Source organism: Melanerpes formicivorus, unplaced genomic scaffold (assembly GCF_026170545.1).
Source record: "Melanerpes formicivorus ecotype bairdi unplaced genomic scaffold, bMelFor1.0.p_v2 SCAF_21, whole genome shotgun sequence".
In the NCBI taxonomy this organism is placed as follows: domain Eukaryota; kingdom Metazoa; phylum Chordata; class Aves; order Piciformes; family Picidae; genus Melanerpes; species Melanerpes formicivorus.
In genome coordinates this window covers 14,519,234-14,540,569 of record NW_027142373.1, presented here as the reverse complement: position 1 = coordinate 14,540,569, position 21,336 = coordinate 14,519,234, and the positions used below count along the sequence as shown (strand labels likewise).

Sequence of the window (21,336 nt, the reverse complement as noted above, 5' to 3'; positions counted from 1 at the left end):
GCTCTGCCGATGTGCTCCAGCGCTGCAGTGCCAAGCACCCCAGCTGTGGGGCTCCCTTCACAGCAGCAAACAAAGAGGGAATAGGTACCACTTGCAGCAGCTTTCTGCCCTTGCTTTCATGTCTGATAACTTCCATTGTTGCTTTAACCCCCCCTGCTTGTCCCTTTGCTCTCCCCAGGGCCTTTCCTGCTGCTGCCAAGCGTTTGCTTCACCGAGTTCTGCCCTGCGGCAGCCACCCCGCCTGCCCCACAGCTCCTGCAGCCTCCCTGGGGGCTGAGGTGAGCCTGCAGCTGTGGCAGAGCTGGCTGGGGGAGCCTGGCCGGGCAGGCTGGCGGCAAGCACCCTGCCCTCCCCGGGGCCTGACCCTGTCCTTGGCCCGGCCGCGGTGCCTGGCGCCAGCCGGCCGCCTGCCTCCTGCCAGGCCGGGCCCGCCGCCGGCTGCGCTCCTGACAAAGGGCAACTGTTTGCAGGGGTTGTTGTCTTGCTGGGTGCTCCTAATCCCTGGAATCAGAGCTGTGACAGCATAGTAACCATCTGCAGGCAGGGCCCTGCCCTGGGGCCTTTGAAGCGCAGGAATCTCAGCCTCTCCTGGGCTCTGCCATCTTTAGCTCCGCTTTGAGCACTGCTCCAAGGCAGGCAGGGAGCTGGCAGCCCAAGTCCTGCCCAAGCCACCAGGAGCTGTAGGCCCTAAGGTGCCTTGGGAATACTGCTTTTAACTGTTTCAGGAGTCTGTAGCCCTCTAGCTAATGATTGTGACTTTCAAACATCCATCCAGCCTCCCAGGTCCATCTTGGACACTGAGCTTTTGGCCCAGCTCTGGCCAGCGTTCCCAGCCTAGGCAGATGGATGGCAGAGCTTGGGCATGACATGGGAAGCAGAGGAACATGTCTGCTGCCATCTGTGAGGCTCTGGTGAGCAGTGAACACAGGGACTGGCATCAGGCTGGTGCAGAAGCAGGGACTGGGCTGTAGCTGCTTCTCACCTTTGCCCTTCTCTGCAGCGAGTTGTGGCCCAGGCTGAGGCAGGCTGCTGTGTGCTGGGGGCATGTCTGCCCTCTGGCTCTGTGTCCTCATCTCCCTGCAGCAGTCCAAGGCTAGTGGGAGATGTGCTGCATTGGTGATTAGTTTGTTCTCCTTGCTTCACTCAGTTCTGCATCAGCAGATCCCCAGTTTGTGCCCCAGCAGAGAGTCTGCCTTCTACTTGGAGATCCCTTGGGACCACAGGGACCTGGACAGGCTGGAGAGGTGGGCACAAGCCAACCTCAGGAGGTTCAACAAGACCAAGGGCAGGGTCCTGCAGCTGGGTCGAGGCAATCCCAGGCACAAATGCAGGCTGGGCAGGGACTGGCTGGAAAGCAGCCCTGAGGAGAGAGAATTGGGGGTGCTGGGGGAGGAGAAGCTCAACAGGAGCTGTCAGGAGAAGTGTGGCCAGCAGGGCCAGGGAGGTGATTCTCCCCCTCTGCTCAGCCCTGCTGAGACCCCACCTGGAGTACTGCCTCCAGTTCTGGAGCCCCTATTGCAAGAGGGATGTGGAGGTGCTGGAAGGTGTCCAGAGAAGGGCCAGGAGGATGAGCAGAGGGCTGGAGCACCTCTCCTGTGAGGACAGACTGAGGGAGTTGGGGCTGTTCAGTCAGGAGAAGAGAAGGCTCTGAGGTGACCTCATTGTGGCCTTCCAGTATCTGCAGGGGGCTACAGGAAGGCTGGGGAGGGACTGCTCAGGATCTCAGGGAGTGATAGGACTAGGGGGAATGGAATGAAGCTGGAGGTGGGGAGATTGAGGCTGGAGGTGAGGAGGAAGTTCTTCCCCATGAGAGTGGTGAAGCCCTGGAATGGGTTGTGCAGGGAGGTGGTTGAGGCCCCAGCCCTGGAGGTGTTTAAGGCCAGGCTGGATGAGGCTCTGGGCAGCCTGATGTAGTGTGGGGTGTCCCTGCCCATGGCAGGGGGGTTGGAACTGGATGATCCTTGTGGTCCCTTCCACCCCTGACTGATACTGTGATACTATGATTGTCATTCACACTGAAAGGAGCTGCTACAAAGTGCAGGGCTTTGGTCAAAGCCATGCTGGGGCCCAGCTCTTGCCTGGTGCAGGAGGCTGTGCTGCTTCAAGGGACCCTGCATGGCTGGTGTGGGACAGAGCAGCCAGAGGTGTCTGCCTCTGCCAAGCCCGTGGTTTGCTTATTTGCCCATCTCCCTGGGGATCTGCAGGGAGCCAGGCAGGAGCTGTGGTTGCACTGGAAGGCAGATGGCATCACCCATCCGTGGTGGGAGTGAAGCCAAGCCCAACAGGAGGTGCTGTGAGCGGATGGTGCAGCTTCACCTCCATCCCAGCCCCTGCAGCTCTGCTGCTCCTCACCAGAGTACTGCTCAGGGCCGACCCCTGGTGCAGCCCCAAGCTGACAGCTCCTCCCTGGCCACTCCAGGCACCCTCCTGCGGCTGCAGGGACGCTGCCCCAGCCCTGCTCTCACCCCTGGGGGGAGAGAGGCCTCCTGTGTGAGCAGGGCCTGTGGCTGCAGGGGGCTTCCTGTCTGCTGCTGGTCTCTGGGCAGGGGAGCAGCAGAGGGAAGGCTGCAGGGGGGCTGCTGCTTGCCTGGAATAAACCAGGTCAGCGTTTAGGTTTGTTAGCTCCAGGAGCACTCCAGTTTGAAAGGTTTGGGAACAGGAGAGGGAAAAGGTCTGCTCAGAACATCAGAGCTCTCATTTCACCCTCCTGGGGGCACCTCCCTGCCTTTTCTTCCCTGTCCTTCTGAAGGTGGTTGTGCTTCTTCCTGCCCCCTGCCAGCTGTGGGGCAGGCAGGAGATGCCTGCTTGCCGGTGCCTCCTCAGCAGGATGCTTCTCACCTCCCTCCTGCTTGCAAAAGAGGAACTATTTTTGTGGTGGAGCAGTTAGGTAGTGACTGATGGATGCAGCTCCCAGCAAAGCCAGCTGGCAAGGCTGGAGCTCAGCTCTCAGTTCCTTTCAGTTTCTTCTTTTCTTTTTTCCCCTCTCTGTTCTTTTGTTCTTTATTTTTAATATCCTTTGGCTGCCTTGGTTTCATTCCTTGCTTTTCAGTAAGCAAATTGCACAGAGAGCCTCTCCCCCTCCCCCCTGCAGCTGCTTGCTATGCACAGGGCTCTGTGAACAGAGCTCCCGGAGGGTGCTGCTGCTGCTGCCCCTTGCTGCTGTGCCCCTCTCCCCCTGCCGTGTCCCAGTGCCTGCTGCAGGCTCCCTGCAGTGCTCCAGAGGGCACTGGAGGGACACTGCAGGCCCTGCCAGGTTGGAAGTCTCAAGCCAGGCAGGTTAGACAGCCAGGAAAGCCCAGGGCAAGCACAGCATGCAGGTGGGGAGAGCAGCCCTTGGGAAGGGCTCACTCCAGGGCTCAGGATATGCAGCTGCTGGAAGTCCTAACCCAAAGCTGCAGAGAAGCTGAAGTGCAGCAGCTGAAGCCACTTGAGCTGCTCCAGCCAGTGGAGGCTTGGCCCTGAGCTCTGCCCTTGAAGCCCTGTGGTGCACACAGGCCCAGTGGGGTCGTGGCTGGGGCCAGCCCTGCTGCCGGCTGCTGGCTGCATTGATCAGTGTGGGGTCAGCCAGGAGCTCTTGATCCTGCTGGCTGAGAAGCTTGAGCAGTTTCCTGCAGCTGGTCAAATGCTGCATGTGGATCTGCTCCTGGGGCCAGCCAGTGCATGGTGCTTGATCAGATGCCCAGCAGCAGTGACCAGAGGCCAGGGCAGGAGTGTGGCAGAGCCTGCCTGGTACAGCAGCTGCTCAGAAGTACCTGAGTGAAGTCAGTGCCCTGCAGCAGGGAGTGCCTTCAGTGCTGTTAGTGCTGCTTGGAAGCGTGGAAGCTCGGGCTTTTGGCTTGCTCTGTGGCCCAAAGAATGAGGATCAGCTCATTAATGAGGAACTGAAGCTTTGCATGGCATTTGGAGGTGAGAAGTGGTGCAGATGCTCCTGCACTTGCTGCTAGTTCAGTGACAGCAGTGCTGCAGCAGCCTCCAGACAGCCTCTCAGCTCTTCTGTCCTACAAATCCTGGGCACTGGGCTGCTCCTCACCTCCACCAGCCCTGCTGGTTTAGCAGGAGCAATGTTTGCCTGAGAGCACTGAGGTGCTGAAGGCACACTGGAGCAGGCACTGAGTTCATTTGCCACAAGCAGTTGACCTTCTCTTTTGTGTGATTGGCTCTTGATTTGGTTGGAGCTCAGTGAATGGTTCCCTGACCCCATGCCCAGCTCTGGTCTTGCTGTGGAGGTCAGTGCAGGGTTCCCTAGCCCCATGCCCAGCTCTGGTATTGCTATGGAGGTCAGTGCAGGGTTCCCTAGCCCCATGCCCAGCTCTGGTCTTGATGTGGAGGTCAGTGCAGGGTTCCCTAGCCCCATGCCCAGCTTTGGTCTTGATGTGGAGGTCAGTGAAGGGCTCTGATCTTGCTGTGGAGGTCAGTGCAGGCTTCCCTGACCCCATGCCCAGCTCTGGTCTTGATTTGGAGGTCAGTGAAGGGCTCTGATATTGCTGTGGAGGTCAGTGCAGGCTTCCCTAGCCCCATGCCCAGCTCTGGTCTTGATTTGGAGGTCAGTGAAGGGCTCTGATCTTGCTGTGGAGGTCAGTGCAGGCTTCCCTAGCCCCATGCCCAGCTCTGGTCTTGATTTGGAGGTCAGTGAAGGGCTCTGGTCTTGCTGTGGAGGTCAGTGCAGGGTTCTCTAGCCCCATGCCCAGCTCTGGTCTTGCTGTGGAGGTCAGTGCAGGGTTCTCTAGCCCCATGCCCAGCTCTGGTCTTGCTGTGGAGGTCAGTGCAGGCTTCCCTAGCCCCATGCCCAGCTGTAGATCACTTGCAGCTTTGCAGGAAGACAAAGTCCCTCCAAGTGCCCTGTGCTTCACACCTGTGTTGTAGACCCCCCTGGAAGGCAGGCAGCTGTGGGGGCCTGCTGGTGTGGAGCAGCAGCAGCCTGTGGGAGATGGGGCTGGGGAGCGTCCTCCAGGCCCTGGGCTCTGCAGGTTCCCAGCTCCTGCTGGCAGCCTGAGCTGTTCTGGGCACAGCAGGGAGAGCTGAGTGCTTGGCATGACCCTGCCGAATTGCAGCCCACAGCTGCAGCAGCTCCTCCTGGAGGCTGTGGGCCAGGTGTCTGTCATGTGTTGACTGAACATTCTCCCCTCACCCCTTGCCCCCCCCAGCCCCCACCCTGCAGCCACAAGCCCTTGGTGGAGGCAGAGTGTTGCTGCAGCCTTGGTGACCTCCTCTCTTCTAACGCTTTCAATCAGGTGCTGGGGGAACAAATAACTGCTGCTAATGATGTGAAAGAGAGACATTTGCAGACCATTTAAACATGTGGAAACGTTGCTTCCCGATGTTTTTGACAGAGAGAGACTGAGAACACACAGCATTGAATCATCAGGAAAGTTGAAGATTTCCCCTGAGCAACATTGGGATTTTACAGCAGAGGACTTGAAAGACCTTGGAGAGATTGGACGAGGAGCTTATGGTTCTGTCAACAAAATGGTCCACAAACCCAGTGGGCAGATTATGGCAGTTAAAGTAGGTGATGCCCATCCTTACCTTTGTGCTTGGGGCCACCAGGGGTCAGCTGGGGTGGGGAAGCAGAGTTCTTCCACCCAGCACCCAGCTGCTGCTCTTCTCTACGTGTTTCCAGTGGACAGGCTGCTGTTTGCTGAACAAAGAGCCCTGCTCTGCTGGGAGTGCTCTCCAGTGCTTTGTGAGGCTCTGGTGCTTGCTGGTGCCCTTTTGCCAATGCCCACTGCTGGGAGGGGATCAACACCTCCCCGGAGACTGCCTTTCACCTCTGGGTCACTGGTTCAGACACAGCCTAGGCCGGTGCTAGGGGCAGGCTGACACCTCCTAGCCTGGGAGTCTGTGGGAAGTGAGGCAGTGGCTGCCAGTGTGCTCTCTGTGTAAGTATGTGCCCTGGGGTAGCCTCCCCTGGGGGAGCTGGAGTGGAGTGGAGCTGTCCTAGGATGCTGGTGGATGAGGTCTTTGCTTTGTGCTTGCCATGCTCTGGAGAGGGGAAGTGCAGCAGTGTTTTGGAGTGCCCCTGTTCTGCCTTTGGCCACCCAGACCTCACCTTAAACCCAGGGACAATCTGCAGCCTCCTTTCCCATCTGGGTGATCCACAGTAGTCTTTCCCTTGCCATGGGCTGCTGGCTGGGCAGCTCTGGGGAGCAGAGGTGGGCAGCAGCCAATCTCTCTCTCTGTCTCTTGTTCTTTTCCTTGCTTGCTGGTAGCCAAGGACCTCAGTCTCTGAACTTGTTGGTGTGCCCCATGGCTCCCATCAGAGAGCAGGAGTGAGCTGTGTGACAATCTGTTGCTCTCTTCTCTGGAAGCCTTGGCTCCTGCTGGTGCCAGGTGCCAGGTGGGCATGGCTCAGCCCCAGCTCTGGCTGCTGTGCAGAGAGCTGCTCCCTGGTGTGCCAGGCTGCTGGAGCAGCCAGCATCCAGTGAACACTGACTTGCTGCCAGAGCTGGGATCACTGCCCAGGGCCCTGTGCATCCCCACACCAGTGCTCTTTCAACCTGCTTTTGTGAAGCCCTGGGAGCCTCCACTGCAGCTAGAAGCTGACCCTGGCTGAAGGCTCCTGTCTCTTGGTTGCCATCTCCTTGTAGATGGAGTTTGCAGACAACAGGCTGAAACCCACTGCTGTGGTGCTGTGATCCTGAGCACCTCCAGCCTCTGGAAGGCAGGGGCTGTGGCCTGGGTAACTCCAGGGTGCCTGTGGGCATCACAGTGCTGGCCATGGCAGGAGGAGGGCATGCCTGGAGGCTCTGGGGGGGGGGACAGCTGCTCTGAGGACTCTGTTGCCTTAGCTGAGCTCCTTGAGAAGGGGACACATCTGCTGCTGTCCAGGGCTGCCCAGGGGCCATGGAGCAGCAGTGCCAAGGGGCAGTGCCAAGGGGCTGTGCTGCAGAGATGGCTCCCAGCTGGCAGGCAGGAGGCAGCAGTGTCCTGCTCCTGAAACACACAGTGGGGGTGGTGTTGCACAGCACCTTGTGCTGGTTCCCAAGGGAAGAGAGGTGGGCTGAGCCTCAGCAGGGGGCAGGGCTTGGGGGCTCACTCTTATCCAAATCAGCCTGAGGGGTTCACTTGGAGATGCCCAAGTGGTGGGCTGGGGTGGTGCCACCTTCTCTGCTCTGCAGCCCCTTGCCTTGGGCATGCAAGGTCTGCAGCAGGCAGGTTGGAGGGGCTGGGCAAGGGCAGCATTCCAGAATGGCAGAGGCAGGGCACTGCTCTGCTTGTCCCAGGGGAGATCAAGCAGAGAGCTGAGCAGAGGAGGGCTGTGGGTGGAAGAGGGAGCAGGGTCTGCAGGGCAGCACAGCTTGCCTGAGGCAGCTGCTTGGAGATGAGCTTTCAGGACAGCACTGAGCTTGGGCTGGCAACTGATTCATACCCAAGCCCTCAGCCTTTCCTTGCTCAGGTTGCTGTTGCTTTGGGGCAGCTGAGGTTGTGCATCCAGCCCCCTGCATCTGCTCTGCCTGAATCTGCCCTGTGGGCCACCTGTGCCCACCTCCTGCTCTGTCTCCCTCAGGCCTGGCACGTCCTGGCAGCTTGCAGAGCTGTTGCTCCACCTCCCCACCTGCACTCAGGCAAACCAGCTGCTCTCCACCACCTCTCCTTGCTCTCCAGGCAGGAACTTCACTTCTTTGCTTCTCCTTCAGCATAATGACTCTCTGTAAGGGGAGACTGAGCAGCTTTAGGGCAGGGGGTGGTTGGAGAAGCCAAGAGTCAGTGTAGTGTCTGGAGGCCTTGGCTGGCACCTGCCTGCAGCCCCATGGTGTGTCACTGTGCTGTGGCTGTCCCAGCACTGCCCTGTCACTAGCTGGGGTGCTGAGCAGTGGCTGTGGTGCTTTGGTGGGGCTGCTCTCCCTCTCCTGTGCTTCCCCAAGAGCAGCAGCAGGCAACTCGTCCTTGCAAGACCTTCAGCAGTGGGAAAGAGCTTTGTGGAGGCTGCAAGCCAAACCTTGGTGGCTGTTCTGTACTGAGGAGTGAAACACAGGGATGGCTTCAGGAGCTGCTAATTAGATGCAGAGAAAATGGGTATGGAGGCCTCCCCCAGCTGCTCCTTCAGCTTTCTCCACCACCTCCCAGATTTTCCCTACCACTGTAGTGAATTCCCAGCAGAGCCAGGTACCTGAGTGCCCTGCTCCTGGAGGAGCAAAGCCCTGGTTGCATCTGCCAGGACCAGCTGCATCCCTGGTGACTCCTCAGCTCCACTTCACAGCTTCACAGCTTGCACTGGGCTGGGAGGGAGCCTCCAAGGGCATCTTGTCCAGCCCCCTGCAGGCAGCAGGGACAGCTCCAGCCACAGCAGGCTGCCCAGGGACACAGCAAGTTTGGCTTTGCATGTCTCCAGGGACAGAGCCTCCAGCACCTCCCTGGGCAGCCTGTGCCAGTGTCTCCCCAGCCTCCCTGTGCAGAACTTCCTCCTGAGCTCCAACCTACCTCTGCCCTGCTCCAGTTCCAAACCTTTGCCCCTGGGCCTCTCCCCACAGCCCTTCTGAGCAGTCCCTCCCCAGCCTGCCTGGAGGTCCTCTGCAGATGATGCAGTGCAGCTCCTGCCATGGGCAGATGGAAATCCTCCTTGTTCCACAAGCTCACAGTGTGGAATGTTGCTCTTTGTCTTCCTCTGGCTGATGGCAGCTCCTGCTGTGCCCAGGCAGCTCTGGGCACTCCTCCTGCTCAGCCCCTGCAGATGTGGCTGCCACAGCCTACCCCAGGATCCCATTCCCAGCTCCTTCCTCTGGCTTTCAGACAAGGAGCAGGCTGTGGTTCCTCTCAAGTGTGGTTCAGCCCAGGCCTCATCCTCTCCCCCCGTGGTGCAGGTGGCAGAGCAGCCCCAGGCAGCCCCTGCACAGCCTCCACTTCTCACCATGCAGGAGAGGCAAATGGCAGCAAAGCAAGCTGAGCTCTGCAGGCGGGCAGAGGCTCCAGCTTCTCCCCTCTCCCCCTCTTTATGCATTTTGGCCTCCCCAGGCAGTGTGTGGAGCCTGGCAGTGGTGGTCTGGCAGCTGGCAGGAGGATGGCTCACTGCTCAGACAGGGCTGCCAGGCCCTCTGTGAATCAGAAGCTTCATCTCTGCTTCAGCCTCAGCACAGAGGAGGGCCTCGAGCCTGGTTGTGTCACTGCTGTGCAACCACAGCAGCAGAGCTTCAGCTGGAGGAGCATTGCTGGGAAGGGGCTCCACCATCAGCCTCTGTGTTCCTGCTCCTCCCTCTCCTTCAGCCTCTGGCACTCTGTACCTCTGTGAACAGCCACTTCAGTCAAAGGTGTCCTGAGCCCCTGCAGGAGCAGGCTGGGGGCTGCAGGAGCAGGGACCTCAGCCTTGTGAGGCTGCTGGCTGCAGCAGCTTGGCTTTGCAGGCAGAGCTGAGCACCTGAGCCATGCTGTAGCCTCCCTTCCCCTTGCTGCCATGGAGAGCCTCTTGCTAGAGCCATCAGGAAGAGAAGGAGAGGCTGAAGGAGAGGCATCCAGCTCAGAGGGGTTCAGTCAAACCTGTCCCATGTTTGCCCCTGGAAGGTGCTGGTTTGCTTCCCAAATCTCTTTGTCCATGGGTCCTTCCTCTCTGAGGTCTTGCAGGAGAGGCTGAGCCCTGCTGGCAGTGCCAGCTGCTCCAGAGCACAACCCTCTGCTCATTTGCCTGAGCATTTACTGGCATTGGGCTCCAGAGTCTTGCAGATGGGGAGGAGCACAGCCCAGTCCTGTCCAGGGCCAGCTCTGTCTCTGCAGTCACAGCTGCAAGGCCATTTGGTGTGTCAGCTCCTCACCTGCTGGGCAGAGCTGTCCTCTGGGCTGCTCATGGTGCCCTGGCCAGCACTGCCCTGCAGCAGCAGCTCTCTGGTGTGGCCTGCTCCAGCTCCCACTTCTACCCCGTGTCCTTTGGCTGGGCTTCCCATCTCTTGTTTGCTCTTTAGTCTCTTTTAACCCAGTCTGTGGCAGTTCAGGAGTGACTTGAGCACAGTCCCCTGGGCTTCTTGGCTGTGTGGAGAGCCCTGCTGCTTCCCAGCACCTGCCCCCATGCTGGCACTGCTGGGTTTAGCCCAGCAGTGCCTGCAGTTCTCCAACCCCCCTCTGGCTTCACCCTCCAGAGGAATGTGTCCCTTGGCTGGGATCAGGGCACTGGTCTGCCACTCTGGGGGGCATCAGGCAGCCAGGTGAGGATGGAGGAGGCATTATGGAGGTACAAAGAGAAGCTCTCACAGCATGGGTTGGGTTGGAAGGGACCTGCAAAGCTCAGCTAGTCCAAGCCTCTGCAGTCAGCAGGGACATCACATCCTGAGCTGTGAGACTGCCAGCAGCAGAAGCTGAGAACACCCAGGGCAGGAGCAGCTGCCTGAGAGCTCCAGGTGAGGGAGTGAGCACTGACTGCCAGGCACAGGGCTGCCAATGAACAGGAGAGAGCTCCACAGCTGCCTGGCTTCTCCCAAGAGGAACAAGGATCTTCCATGGACATCTCCTGGGCTTGGCTTCCCCCTCCAGCATCCCCACCAGCTGTGCTCCCAGCTGCTCCAGGACACTGTGCATCTTGTTTCACCAGGGCACCATGAGCTCAGGGACCTGAACTGTGAAGGAGCCTCCTATGGGGGTGAAAAGGTTGTCTTGGGCAGCTCAGCCAGCACCTGGGGTTTCTTCCTGCCCTGAGGGTTCCCTCTGGCACTGCTGCTGGCTGCCCCAAAGCAGGTGCTGAGCAGCACCTGTGGCATGCAGCTTTGCAGACTGGGATGAAAACACAGACAGGAGCAAAAGCCCCAGCTGGGGCTGGGCTCCCTGCTGGAGCAGGACATCTCGTGTGCATTCTGTGTGGAGGTCCTGGGGGGGTTTCCTTAGCAGAGGCCCCTCAAAGGGCAGGAGAGTTGCTTGTGGGAAGAATTGCCAAGATGAGTGAATGTTGAAAGCAGCCAGCCTTTGGGGGGTGGCACTGGGGTGGGTCAGCAGCCCAAGCACAGCTCTCCTGTCCCGAGCTAGCAGGCAGCTGGCAGGGGCCCTCCAGGTCCCACTCCTCTCCCCACCAGGCCCTTCCTGCAGGGAGCACCTCCAGCAGAGTCAGCAGCCTCTGCCAGCTGCTCTCAGCCAGTTCAGCTGCCTGAGGAACACCCCAGGGAAGTGAGCTGAGTGGTTTGTGCTTTGGTTGTCCTTCAGGGTCCTTGCCATGGCCCTGTGCAGGCACCTTGCACCTCTCCTTACAGGAGGGATTGTGCTGTCAGGAGTAGCTGCAGGCTGGGGAGCAGCCAGCTGTGGGGGGAGCATTGCTGCCCACAGGCCTTGGGCTTGGGCTTCCCCCACCCCAGGAGATGCAGTGGCTTCCAGCCCTGTCCCAGGATCTTCCCTGACTTCCTGTATCTCTCCTAGAGGTCAGCCTGATTCAGTCCTCTCTGCAGTAGTGTCCACTGCAGGCTGAGTTGCAGCCAGGGGCCACTGCTGGGTCCTTGTTTGCTCCTCAGCCTGGCAGTGTTTCTGACCAGACTAAGGTGACCTGCCACTTCTGCTCTGAGCTGCTCTAAGCAGACCAGAGGCAAGTTGAAGTTCAGTTGGGCAGTCAGAGAAGCTGGCCAAGGCACTGCTGAGAAACAAAGCATCTGGAGGAGGCCAAGCCCAGGAGATGTCCATGGAAGATCCTTGTTCCTCTTGGAGAAGCCAGGCAGCTGTGGAGCTCTCTCCTGTTCATTGGCAGCCCTGTGCCTGGCAGTCAGTGCTCACTCCCTCACCTGGAGCTCTCAGGCAGCTGCTCCTGCCCTGGGTGTTCTCAGCTTCTGCTGCTGGCAGTCTCACAGCTCAGGATGTGATGTCCCTGCTGACTGCAGAGGCTTGGACTAGCTGAGCTTTGCAGGTCCCTTCCAACCCAACCCATGCTGTGAGAGCTTCTCTTTGTACCTCCATAATGCCTCCTCCATCCTCACCTGGCTGCCTGATGCCCCCAGAGTGGCAGACCAGTGCCCTGATCCCAGCCAAGGGACACATTCCTCTGTCCTTCCAATTCCCCCCAGCACCTCTGGGGCTTGTGCACAAGCTGCAAGCCCTCAGCTCCATTCTTCACACACTCAGGTGCCCTGAGGTTGGCTCCTTAGGGTTTGGTGAGCAGGACTTTTCTGTTTCCCTCACCCCTTTGGGTGGCTGCCTGAGGGCTGTGGAAAGCTGTGCTCCAAGCCCTGCTGGGAGGACCCTGGGAGAGGAGTGGATGAGTAAGAGCTGGAAGGAGCTGGGGAGAGCAGGCGAGAAGCCTTTGGCTGAGGTGGGAAGCTGCTGGTGGTGGTGCTGAGTGCAGCACCATCTGTCAGCAGCAGGGGTGGCTGGGATGGCTGGAGCAATGTTCTCCTCCTCAGCAGGGAGTGGGCAGAGCCTGTTTCTGGTGGAGTTTTGGTGTCCTCAGCCCCTGGGAGAGCCCAGCCCTCGGCTGGCACTGCCAGGCTCTGCTGAGGCCGTGGGAGCCCTGGGGCCGGCTCACAGCTCAAGCACTTGGTCTGCAGGTCCTTTCCTTTTCTAACTGCCCACTGCACCTGCTTCTCCACCTCTGTGCTCTGGGGCTGGCTGAGGGCTCTTCTGCTCTGGCTCTGCTTTCTGGCATCTCCCTGGTTTGAGGCAGCTCCCATCCACACCCAGCTTCTCCTGCTGCTGTTGCTCTCCCTGCTAGCAGAAGGCTTTTTGTCCTGGGCTGTGGTTGTGTGAGAAGGGCTGGAGGGTTTTCTCTTGGAGGATTTGATGCAGTCTGAGGCCAACAATGAGCTGTTAGAAAGAGGCTTTCCAGGAGGCTCTAGCACCAGAATGGTTTTTCCCTTGTGTGCCTTGCTCAGCCCTGGCAGTGACTGCCTGCAGCAGGGCTGTGAGACCTGAGGCTAAGCCAGACCTGTCCAGCCCTGTCTTAACTGCTGTCTTCAGGCTCTGGCCTCCCCTTGTGCCTTCCTTCTCTGCCATCTCCCATGGCTGTGGGGGGTCTGTGGCAGCTGCAGCAGTGCCCTGCCCTCCACCCTGGAGCTAGGTAGCAGGTGTGGCTCATGTCCTGCTTGGGTCGTGCCTGCTGTTGACTTCAGTCACCTTTTGCTGCCCCTTCCTTGCTTGGCTGCTCAGCACTGGTTGCTCAGCTGCTGGGGTGGGACTGCTGCTCTGCACCCAGCTGCACTGAGGCCCAGTCCCAGCCTGGGCTGACCTCAGCTCAGCCCTGTGCTGCTCACTGCTCCTGAGAGTTTTCCCTCCTCTTCCATCTGCCAGGCTCCAGCACTCCTGTGTGAGACCTCCCAGTCTTGCATCCTGTCCCTGCCTTCATTCCCTGAAGCAGTGCTTCTGGGGAGGCCCTGCTGGCTTCTCCAAGCGTCCTCTGGCTCCTGTGTCTGCCCAGATGCTCTGCCCTGTAGCCAGCCACTCTCCATCCTCTGCCTGCCCTCTCTCTCTCTCCCTGGGGAGGGGGTTTGGGAGCAGGGAGGAGTCTTTGGGATCAGAGTTGTTCTGGGGTGCAGTTCAAATCACCTCCTCCACACAAGATGTCTTTCACAAGCTTTCCAGAGCTGGAGAAGAAACAGGATGGAAGGAAATGTCAGGAGTAGGAGGAGAGGCTTCAGGGGAGGCTGTGGAGTTTGAGGAGCATGCTGCAGGGAGGGCTGGGCCAGGATTAAAGAGGAAGGGGGGAGGGGCTGGGGAGACCCTGAGGTGACCAGGAAGGAGGCTTTCTGGAGACAGACCCAGGGCTGGCACAGAAGGGAGATGGGAGCTACAGTATGGAGCAAAGCTGCTGATGCTTCTGCTCACCAGAGAGGTGAACTTCTCAGAGCTGTGGGTAGCATCTCAGCGAGGCACTAGGCTGCTCCTCATGGGGCCCACCCTGCTGGCTTTGGTGTCCATCACCCTCTGCAGGGCTCAGAGCAGCAGCATTGCTCACCCAGTGCTGCTGGGGGCCCCAGACACTTGCTCTGCTCAGCCTTTGGGGTCTCAGCAGGGGGCTGTGGAGCTCTGTGTGGTGTAGGTGCAGGACAGGAATCATCAAACTGCTCAGGCTGTCCCCAGTGACCTCTCTGAGCTGCTGTGAAACAGACCTGAACCAGTGACCTAGACGTGAAGCATCTGAGGTGGCTGCTAGTCCCCTGAGCCACCTTCCTGCTCTCCTTGGGACTCCAGAAGGGCACCTGCATGGCAGCACCTCAGGGGCTGGCTGGCCCAGCTGGGGCTGTGCTGGGCAAGCCTCCTGCCACTCAGCCCAAGTGCTCTGGAGTGCCCTGGGGGGGAGCAGGGCACTGGGAACAGGCCTAGGGCTGAGCTCTAGCTGCTAGAACACAGCAAGTGGTGAAATGCCCCAGTATCAGGATGCACCAAAGGTAAGGCTGCTCAATCATCCCTAGGTGGTGTGGGTTGTCAGGGCAGTGCTGAGGCACACAGCCATGGCCAGCTGCAGAGCCCCTGCAGCCCCTTGGCCTTGTGCTGTGCTGCCTGTGGGCTGGCTGCCAGCAGCAGTTGCTCCCAGGCCAGCCCTGCTGCTGAAGTCCTTCTGGCACCCTACAGATTTTTCCCACAGCCTTCAGTAGATTTTGTTTCTTGGGCAGCCAGGGAGTCTCTTCTCCCCAGGGAGGCTCCAGGCCACCTCAGTTGCTTTGGGCTTCCTGCCAAGTGGGTTTCCTTTCCTTTCCTTTTTGCCCCCCCTCCCCTTTTAAACATGGCTTTTCACCATGAGTCAGCCCTCCAGGATCCCAGCTTCCTCTCCTGTGCTTCAGGGAGTGCAGTAGTTGGTACAGGAGATGAAATGTGGCTGTGAAATCTCAAACTGGGGATGGGCTTCTCCATCCCTCACTGAATGAGCTGCACCTCTGGACGTGGGCAGCATTCTCTGTCCCAACTCACTTTGTTCTTCCAAGCCCAGAGGAGAGGTTCTGGATGGTTTGTGCATCCAGAGACAGCTTCAGAGACACACAGTGGAGATGTTCTGTGCATGGCTAAAGCCTCTTTTCCCCAGCCTTGCTGTTCCCTGGGCCAAGAGCTGCTAGCTGGGTGAGCAGAGCTCATGGGCCTGTTGCCCACCACCACAGCAGTGTCTCCCCTGCCCTAGGTGCCTGCTCCCTTCTCACCCTGCCAGCCAGGCTGGAAGGAGCCTTTGTTTGTTGTTGCTCCTCTGTGCCTGTCTGTAGCCATCTCAGATGGTCCCCCGGGGCTCCCTCCAGCACGGCCAGGAGCTGAGGGGGAGGAGTTTGTCCCTGGGCTTGGTTTGCTGCAGGGCAATGGGATCTCTGCTCTTTAACTTCCCTCTGGCATTGCAGCTCAAGAGCCATTTCCTTCAGCCTTAGCAATTGCCCAGCAGCTCCTGAGGGGACTGGGGAATCGCTGCCTGAAGGAACTGGCCTTAGGGGGGGTGAGAGCACAGCCCTCGGGGGGCTGCCCGCTCAGCCTGGGGCTTGGGGCCCTGCTGGTGCTTGCTCCAGCAGCAGGGCTGTGAGGGTGCAGTGACAGGCAGGTGAGTGACAAAAGTCTCTGCCCCTCTTCCTCTTCCAGAGAATTCGGTCTACAGTGGATGAGAAGGAGCAGAAGCAGCTGCTGATGGACCTGGACGTGGTGATGCGGAGCAGCGACTGCCCCTACATCGTCCAGTTCTATGGAGCTCTCTTCAGAGAGGTGGGCACCACTCTGGCCCTTGGCCTGCTTTGCTCTCTTGGCACTGGGGAGGAGAGAGTTCATTTCTCTTAGGTTTCACAGCTCTTTGCTTTTAATCATGGGTGTTTGGCCAGGACAGCCAGCTGGGCACTGCTGAGCACGGCCGTGCTGTGCCTGCTGCTCCCTGTGGCTCTCTGCATGTTCCTGGCTCCCCTGGCCTGCTTTCCTCTCTCCTAGAGTCAGGGAATCATAGAAGGGGCCTCCAAAGCTCCTCCAGTCCAACCCCCTCTGCACTCAGCAGGAACATCCTGCCCTGGATCAGGTTGCCCAGGGCCCTGTCCAGCCTCACCTTGAATACCTTCAGGGTTGGGGCCCAAAACACCTCCCTGGGCAACCTGTTGCAGTGCTCCAGCAGCCTCATAGTAAAGAACTTCTACCTAGCATCCAATCTCCATCTGCTCTGCTCTAGTTTGAAGCCGTTGTCCCTGGTTCTGTCCCTGCAGGCCTTTGCAAACAGTCTCTCTCCAGCATTCTTGCAGACCCCTTCAGGTACTGGCAGACTGCTCTGAGGTCTCCTCAGAGCCTTCTCTTCTTCCCCAGGCTGAACACCCCCAGCTCCCTCAGCCTCTCCTCATAGCAGAGCTGCTCCAACCCCCTGAGCATTCTCCTGGCCCTCCTCTGGAGCCTCTCCACCAGCTGCAGGTCCCTCCTGTGCTGAGGGCTCCAGCCCTGCACACAGCCCTGCAGGTGAGGTCTCCCCAGAGTCAAGTGGCAGAATCTCCTCTCTGGCTCTGCTGCTGAGCTCCTGGCTCCATGCAGAGTGCCTGCTGCTGGCCTGCCACAGCATGGCCTCAGGGGTGGTTTCTGTCAGTGGCTGGGAGGTGTCAGAGGTTGGAGGTGATGATGTGGAGGATCTCTGTGTGCAGCTGGTAGCACTCACAGCTTCCTTGAGGTGACCTGGCTGGGTCAGAAGCCCCCAGCTGGCTGCCATTGATTCCTGCTGGCTTGTGCCTGCAGCTGCCTAAAAGCCCAAGGGCAGCCATGCTGGGTCAGGCAAACTCCTGGTTCTGGCTCTGGCAGTGTGCCATGTGCAGCTGGGTGTCTCCTGCCCTAGCCCTGCTGTCTGTGTGCTCAGTGCCTCTTGCTGCATGAGTTCCCTTTGCCCTTGGGCACATGCCTGCTCTCTGCAGCCATGGAGGCACTGCCCTTGGTTGCCCACCCCTGGTGGGAAGGTTCACCACCTTGCCTGAGTCTGAATTTCCACCCTGCTGCTTTGGGTAGTGCCTGCAGCGCTTCCTCTTCCTGTTGTGCTTGGAGAGGTGCTGAGCAGTTACCTTTAGTCCTCCTCTGCAGGCCACTGAGTGTTTCTGGACAGCTGCCCTGTTCCCCCTCCATCATCTCTTAACCACTAAGTGCCACCTGCCTCATGCACAGAAACCTTCCCAGAGCTTTGATCACCCTTCCTAGAGTGCTCTGGGTTGGAAGGGAGCTCCACAGCTCATCCAGTCCTCCCCCTGCACTCAGCAGGGGCAGCCCCAGCTAGAGCAGGCTGCCCAGAGCCCTGCCCAGCCTCACGTTGAGTGTCCCCAGAGAAGGAGCCTCAGCCACCTCCCTGGGCAGCCTGTCCCAGTGCTCCAGCACCCTCACAGTAAAGAACTTCTTGCTGTTCTCTGCATCTCTTCCTCTCAGGACAGAGACCAAACTTTCCTGACTGTCCTTGGCAGGGGCAGTCTGTGCCATAAGTAGCCTGGGGGCTGTCATTTTGCTGGGGCCCTCATGCACCCAGCACATGCTGGGGAGTGGGTTAGCCACCAGGATGCCTCCAGGAGTGCTTCCAAGTGAAGAACAGAACCAGGGCTGGAATTAGACATGGGAAGCTGTGTCAGCTGGCCACAATTAATCCTCACATAGTTTAGCTGTTCCTGATGTCAGTCACCACATGTTTGTGACTGGTTTAGCATCCACTGTTGTCATTTAAGGTAGATGCTGTGCTGCAGGGCCCCAGGAGGCATCCTTCTGTCTCCTTGTGCTGTGCACAGACACTCCCATTGCCATCCAGCCTCACAAGGCCAGGGAGAGCAGTGGGGAAGCTGGCCTGGACAGGCCTGTTGTGGTTGGAGGTCAGTCACCAGGCTGAGCTGTGTCTGCTCAGTGCAGGCAGAGGAGAGGGAATGCAGCCCTGGAGGGCAGCATTTGGTCCATCTGCAAGAGGGAAGGGGTCTGGAGAAGATGAATGGCAGGACCTGCCAGCTAGAGCTGCTCTGGAGTTGAAGCTGGCAGAGTGGAGGGGCACAGGCTGTAGCCTTGGCTCTTTTCCACTGCTTCAGCACAAGCCCAGTCCATCTGCTCCAGGGGAGGAGGAACATGGGGACCTGCTGGGCCCTGCTCACCTCTGATCAGGTGCAGCAGCCTGTGCTGAGTCCTGCAGGGCTTTACCAGGCAGCTGGCAGAGAAGGTCACTGGTGTGGGGAGAGCTCCAGCCTGGGGCTGGATCTTCAGTTCCTGCTTCTGGAGAGCCTGCCCCTGGAGCTGTGCAGCTCACTCTTCTGGCTGCAAATCTCAGTCCCTGGAGTAAGGACACCAATCCTTCCTTCCCCCATGCTCTGCTGGCTCCTGTCTGTTCAGACACACAGGCTGGGCTGGGAAGGCTTCCCCATGCCCAAGCTCTACCAAGTGTGGAGCCTGACCCAGCCTTGGCTGAAGGCAAATGCTGAGGCTCTGAGCTGAGGTGAAGAAAAGTCTGTGGGCAGGACTCTGTGTGCTGCTGAGCAAAGTGTGGAGAGCTGTGCAAGCTCCAGGCCCTTCCCAGGATGTCAGCACAAATGCAGCACCCAAGTGTCAGCCTGGCTGCTGCTGCACCATGCCTCATGTCCAGGCCTCCTGTCCTGCTGCCAGGAGAGCTTCTGGCATGAGCTCCCTCTGGGCTCTGTGTGGGTCCCTGGAGGCTTCCTTTCCCACACTCAGCATCAGGGACACTGGATCCTGAGGGGACAGCAGCCTGCCCCTGTCCTCAGCCCCTTCCTGCCAAGGGGAGGTTCCAGGTCATGTCCCTCAGAGGTGCCCAGGGTGTGCTCAGGGAAGGCCTTGCTAGCCAGGTACCTGCTGGAGCATTAATTCCATCCTTTGAAGCTGGGGCAGCAGGGAAGCACAGCAAGGGAATAAGAGACTTCAGCAGTATCTGAACCTGGCTCACCCCACCCCCTAAGCAGAGCTGTGCCCAGGGCAGGTCAGTGCTGCACCATCCCCTTGGGAGTGAGAGCTCCTGGGGCACTGCTGAAGGCTCAGCCTCCCCCAGCAAGCCCTTCAGCAGAGTGGGCAGGACCAGAGCTCTGTGCTCAGCATCTCAGGGTGAGAAGCAGAATCAGAGCTGCCAGGGCTGGCAGGGACCTCAAGGCTCAGCCAGCTCCAACCCCCTGCCATGGGCAGGGACACCTCACACCACAGCAGGTTGCTCACAGCCACCTCCAGCCTGGCTGCAAACACCTCCAGGCAGGAGGCTTCCACCACCTCCCTGGGCAGCCTGTGCCAGGCTCTCACCACCCTCCTGGGCAACAACTTCTTCCTCACAGCCAATCTCAATCTCCCCACTTCTAGTTCTGCTCCATCCCCCCCAGTCCTGTCCCTCCCTGACACCCTCCAAAGTCCCTCCCCAGCTTTCCTGGAGCCCCCTGCAGATCCTGGAAGGCCACAATGAGGTCTCCTGGGAGCCTTCTCCTCTCCAGCCTGCACAACCCCAACTCCCTCAGGCTGTGCTCACAGCAGAGCAGCTCCAGCCCTCTGCTCCTCCTCCTGGCCCTTCTCTGGACACCTTCCAGCCCCTCCAGAGCCTTCCTGGCACAGAGGCTCCAGAGCTGGCCCCAGAGCTGCAGCTGTGGTCTCAGCAGAGTGGAGCAGAGGGGCAGAATCCCCTCCCTGGCCCTGCTGGCCACACTTCTCTTGCTGCAGCCCAGGCTCTGCTTGGCTCTCTGGGCTGCAAGTGCTCCCTGCTGGCTCCTGCTGAGCTTCTCCTCCCCCAGCACCCCCAAGGCCTTTCCTCCAGGGCTGCTCTGCAGCCAGTCCCTGCCCAGCCTGGATCAGTGCCTGGGATTGCCCTGCCCCAGCTGCAGGACCTTGCCCTTGGTCTTGTTGAACCTCCTAAGGTTGTCCTGGGCCCAGCTCTGCAGCCTGCCCAGGTGCCTCTGGATGGATCCTTCCCTCCAGCTGTCAGCAGCACCACACAGCTTGGTGCTGAGGGAGCTCAGTGCCACTGTCCCTGGCACCAACAGAGATGTTAACCAAGCCTGGTCCCAGCACTGTAAGGAAATCAGCTGTGAAAGGCAGATCCTGCTGGCACCACCTGCCCTCAGCCAGGGTCAGACTCTCCAGGCTTGGGGGTGCTGCAGTGGGAAGTCATCTTCTGCTTGCTTCTGCAAGGTGAAAGGCTTTGATCTGAGCCTCTTCAGAGGAGCTCAGCTGCTGCCTAGAGAAGCTCAAAGGCTGAGTAGGTGGCTGTCAGAACCTAGTGACTGGCAGGAAGCTTAGCCCAGGCTCAGGAGCAGCAGCAGGGCAGCTGGGCACTGCTGAGAGGCTGGTGGCTGTGCCAGCAGGGAGCTGTGGGTGCAGAGCAGCAGAGGGCAGAGGCTCTTGAATCCTGACTGCCTGGGCAGTGCAGTGCTCAGCCAAATGGGACAGAGGAGTCCCAGGTCTAACCCTGCAGGCAGACAGATGTCCCAGCCTGCAGTCAGGGAAGGGCTGCAGCGAGGCCAGGGGCAGCCTCTGTGGGCAGTTTGCTTGGGAAGGGCCAAAGCCTCCTGAGCTACCTCCTCTCCTTCTGGAAGTGTTTCCTGACAGAGGCTCCTCAGGGAACTGCTCCTGCTTGCCCCTCACAGCTCCTGCTGTGTGCTGCTCCTTCTCCAGTCCCAGGAGACACCCCCTGGGTGTCAGGGCACAGTGCCATGGGTGATGTGCAAGAGCTGACTGCTGGAGTGGGGCTTCCCTTGAGCTCAGGGACACCCACCAGAGGGGATGGGATGGCCTGGTGGCTGAAAGAAGAAAGCTGGCTCAGCAGGAGGCACTGCTTCAGCCTTGGCATGGAGCTTGAGTGCTGGGTTCAGTTTTGGGCCTCTCACTGCAAGAAGGACATTGAGGGCTGGAGCAGGGCCAGAGAAGGGCAACAGAGCTGGGGAAGGGTCTGGAGAGCAGGGCTGGGGAGGAGCAGCTGAGGGAGCTGGGGGTGTTGAGCCTGGAGCAGAGGAGGCTGAGGGAGACCTCATTGCTCTCTGCAGCTCCCTGAGAGGAGGCTGCAGCCAGGGGGGGTTGGGCTCTGCTCCCCAGTCTCAGGTGATAGAAGGAGAGGAACTGGCCTGAGATTGTGCCAGGGGAGGCTGAGGTTGCAGAGGAGGAGAAATTTCTCTGCTGCCAGAGTGGTCAGGGAGTGGCAGAGGCTGCCCAGGTGGTGGAGTCCCCATGGCTGGAGGTGTTCAGCAAGCTGTGGCCATGGCTCCTGGGCCATGGCTCCTGGGGCCATGGTGGGGCTGGGCTGCTGGTTGGCCTGGATGAGCTTGGAGAGCTTCTCCAACCCAAGCAGCTCTGGGATTCTGGTGCAGCTCCCCATGGTGCTGCAGCATCCTTCCCTCCTCTGGAGCAGGGCTGAGGGCAGTGCTCAGCTGCTGTGTTCTCTGATGAGCCTCAGCCTTTGTGTTCAGTGACAGGAGTCCCAGGGCACTGCTGCTGTGACATCTGCCAGCTGCAGTGATCTCCCTGCCCACAGTCTGACACCCCCAGGGCCTTCTCCTGCAGGCTGCTCTCAGCCAGCCT

At 59.5% G+C, this 21,336-nt stretch overlaps 1 protein-coding gene across 2 annotated transcripts in view; it reads left to right on the top strand.

The window, feature by feature from the left end:
• Window positions 1–21,336, top strand: part of MAP2K4 (mitogen-activated protein kinase kinase 4) — a 99,241-nt gene that overhangs the window by 57,008 nt on the left and 20,897 nt on the right. For both annotated transcript variants that reach the window (XM_068151667.1, XM_068151668.1), the window contains exons 3-4: window positions 5,331–5,505; window positions 15,442–15,561. In XM_068151667.1, coding sequence (XP_068007768.1) covers window positions 5,331–5,505; window positions 15,442–15,561 — 295 coding nt within the window. The remainder of the gene's footprint in view (window positions 1–5,330; window positions 5,506–15,441; window positions 15,562–21,336) is intronic.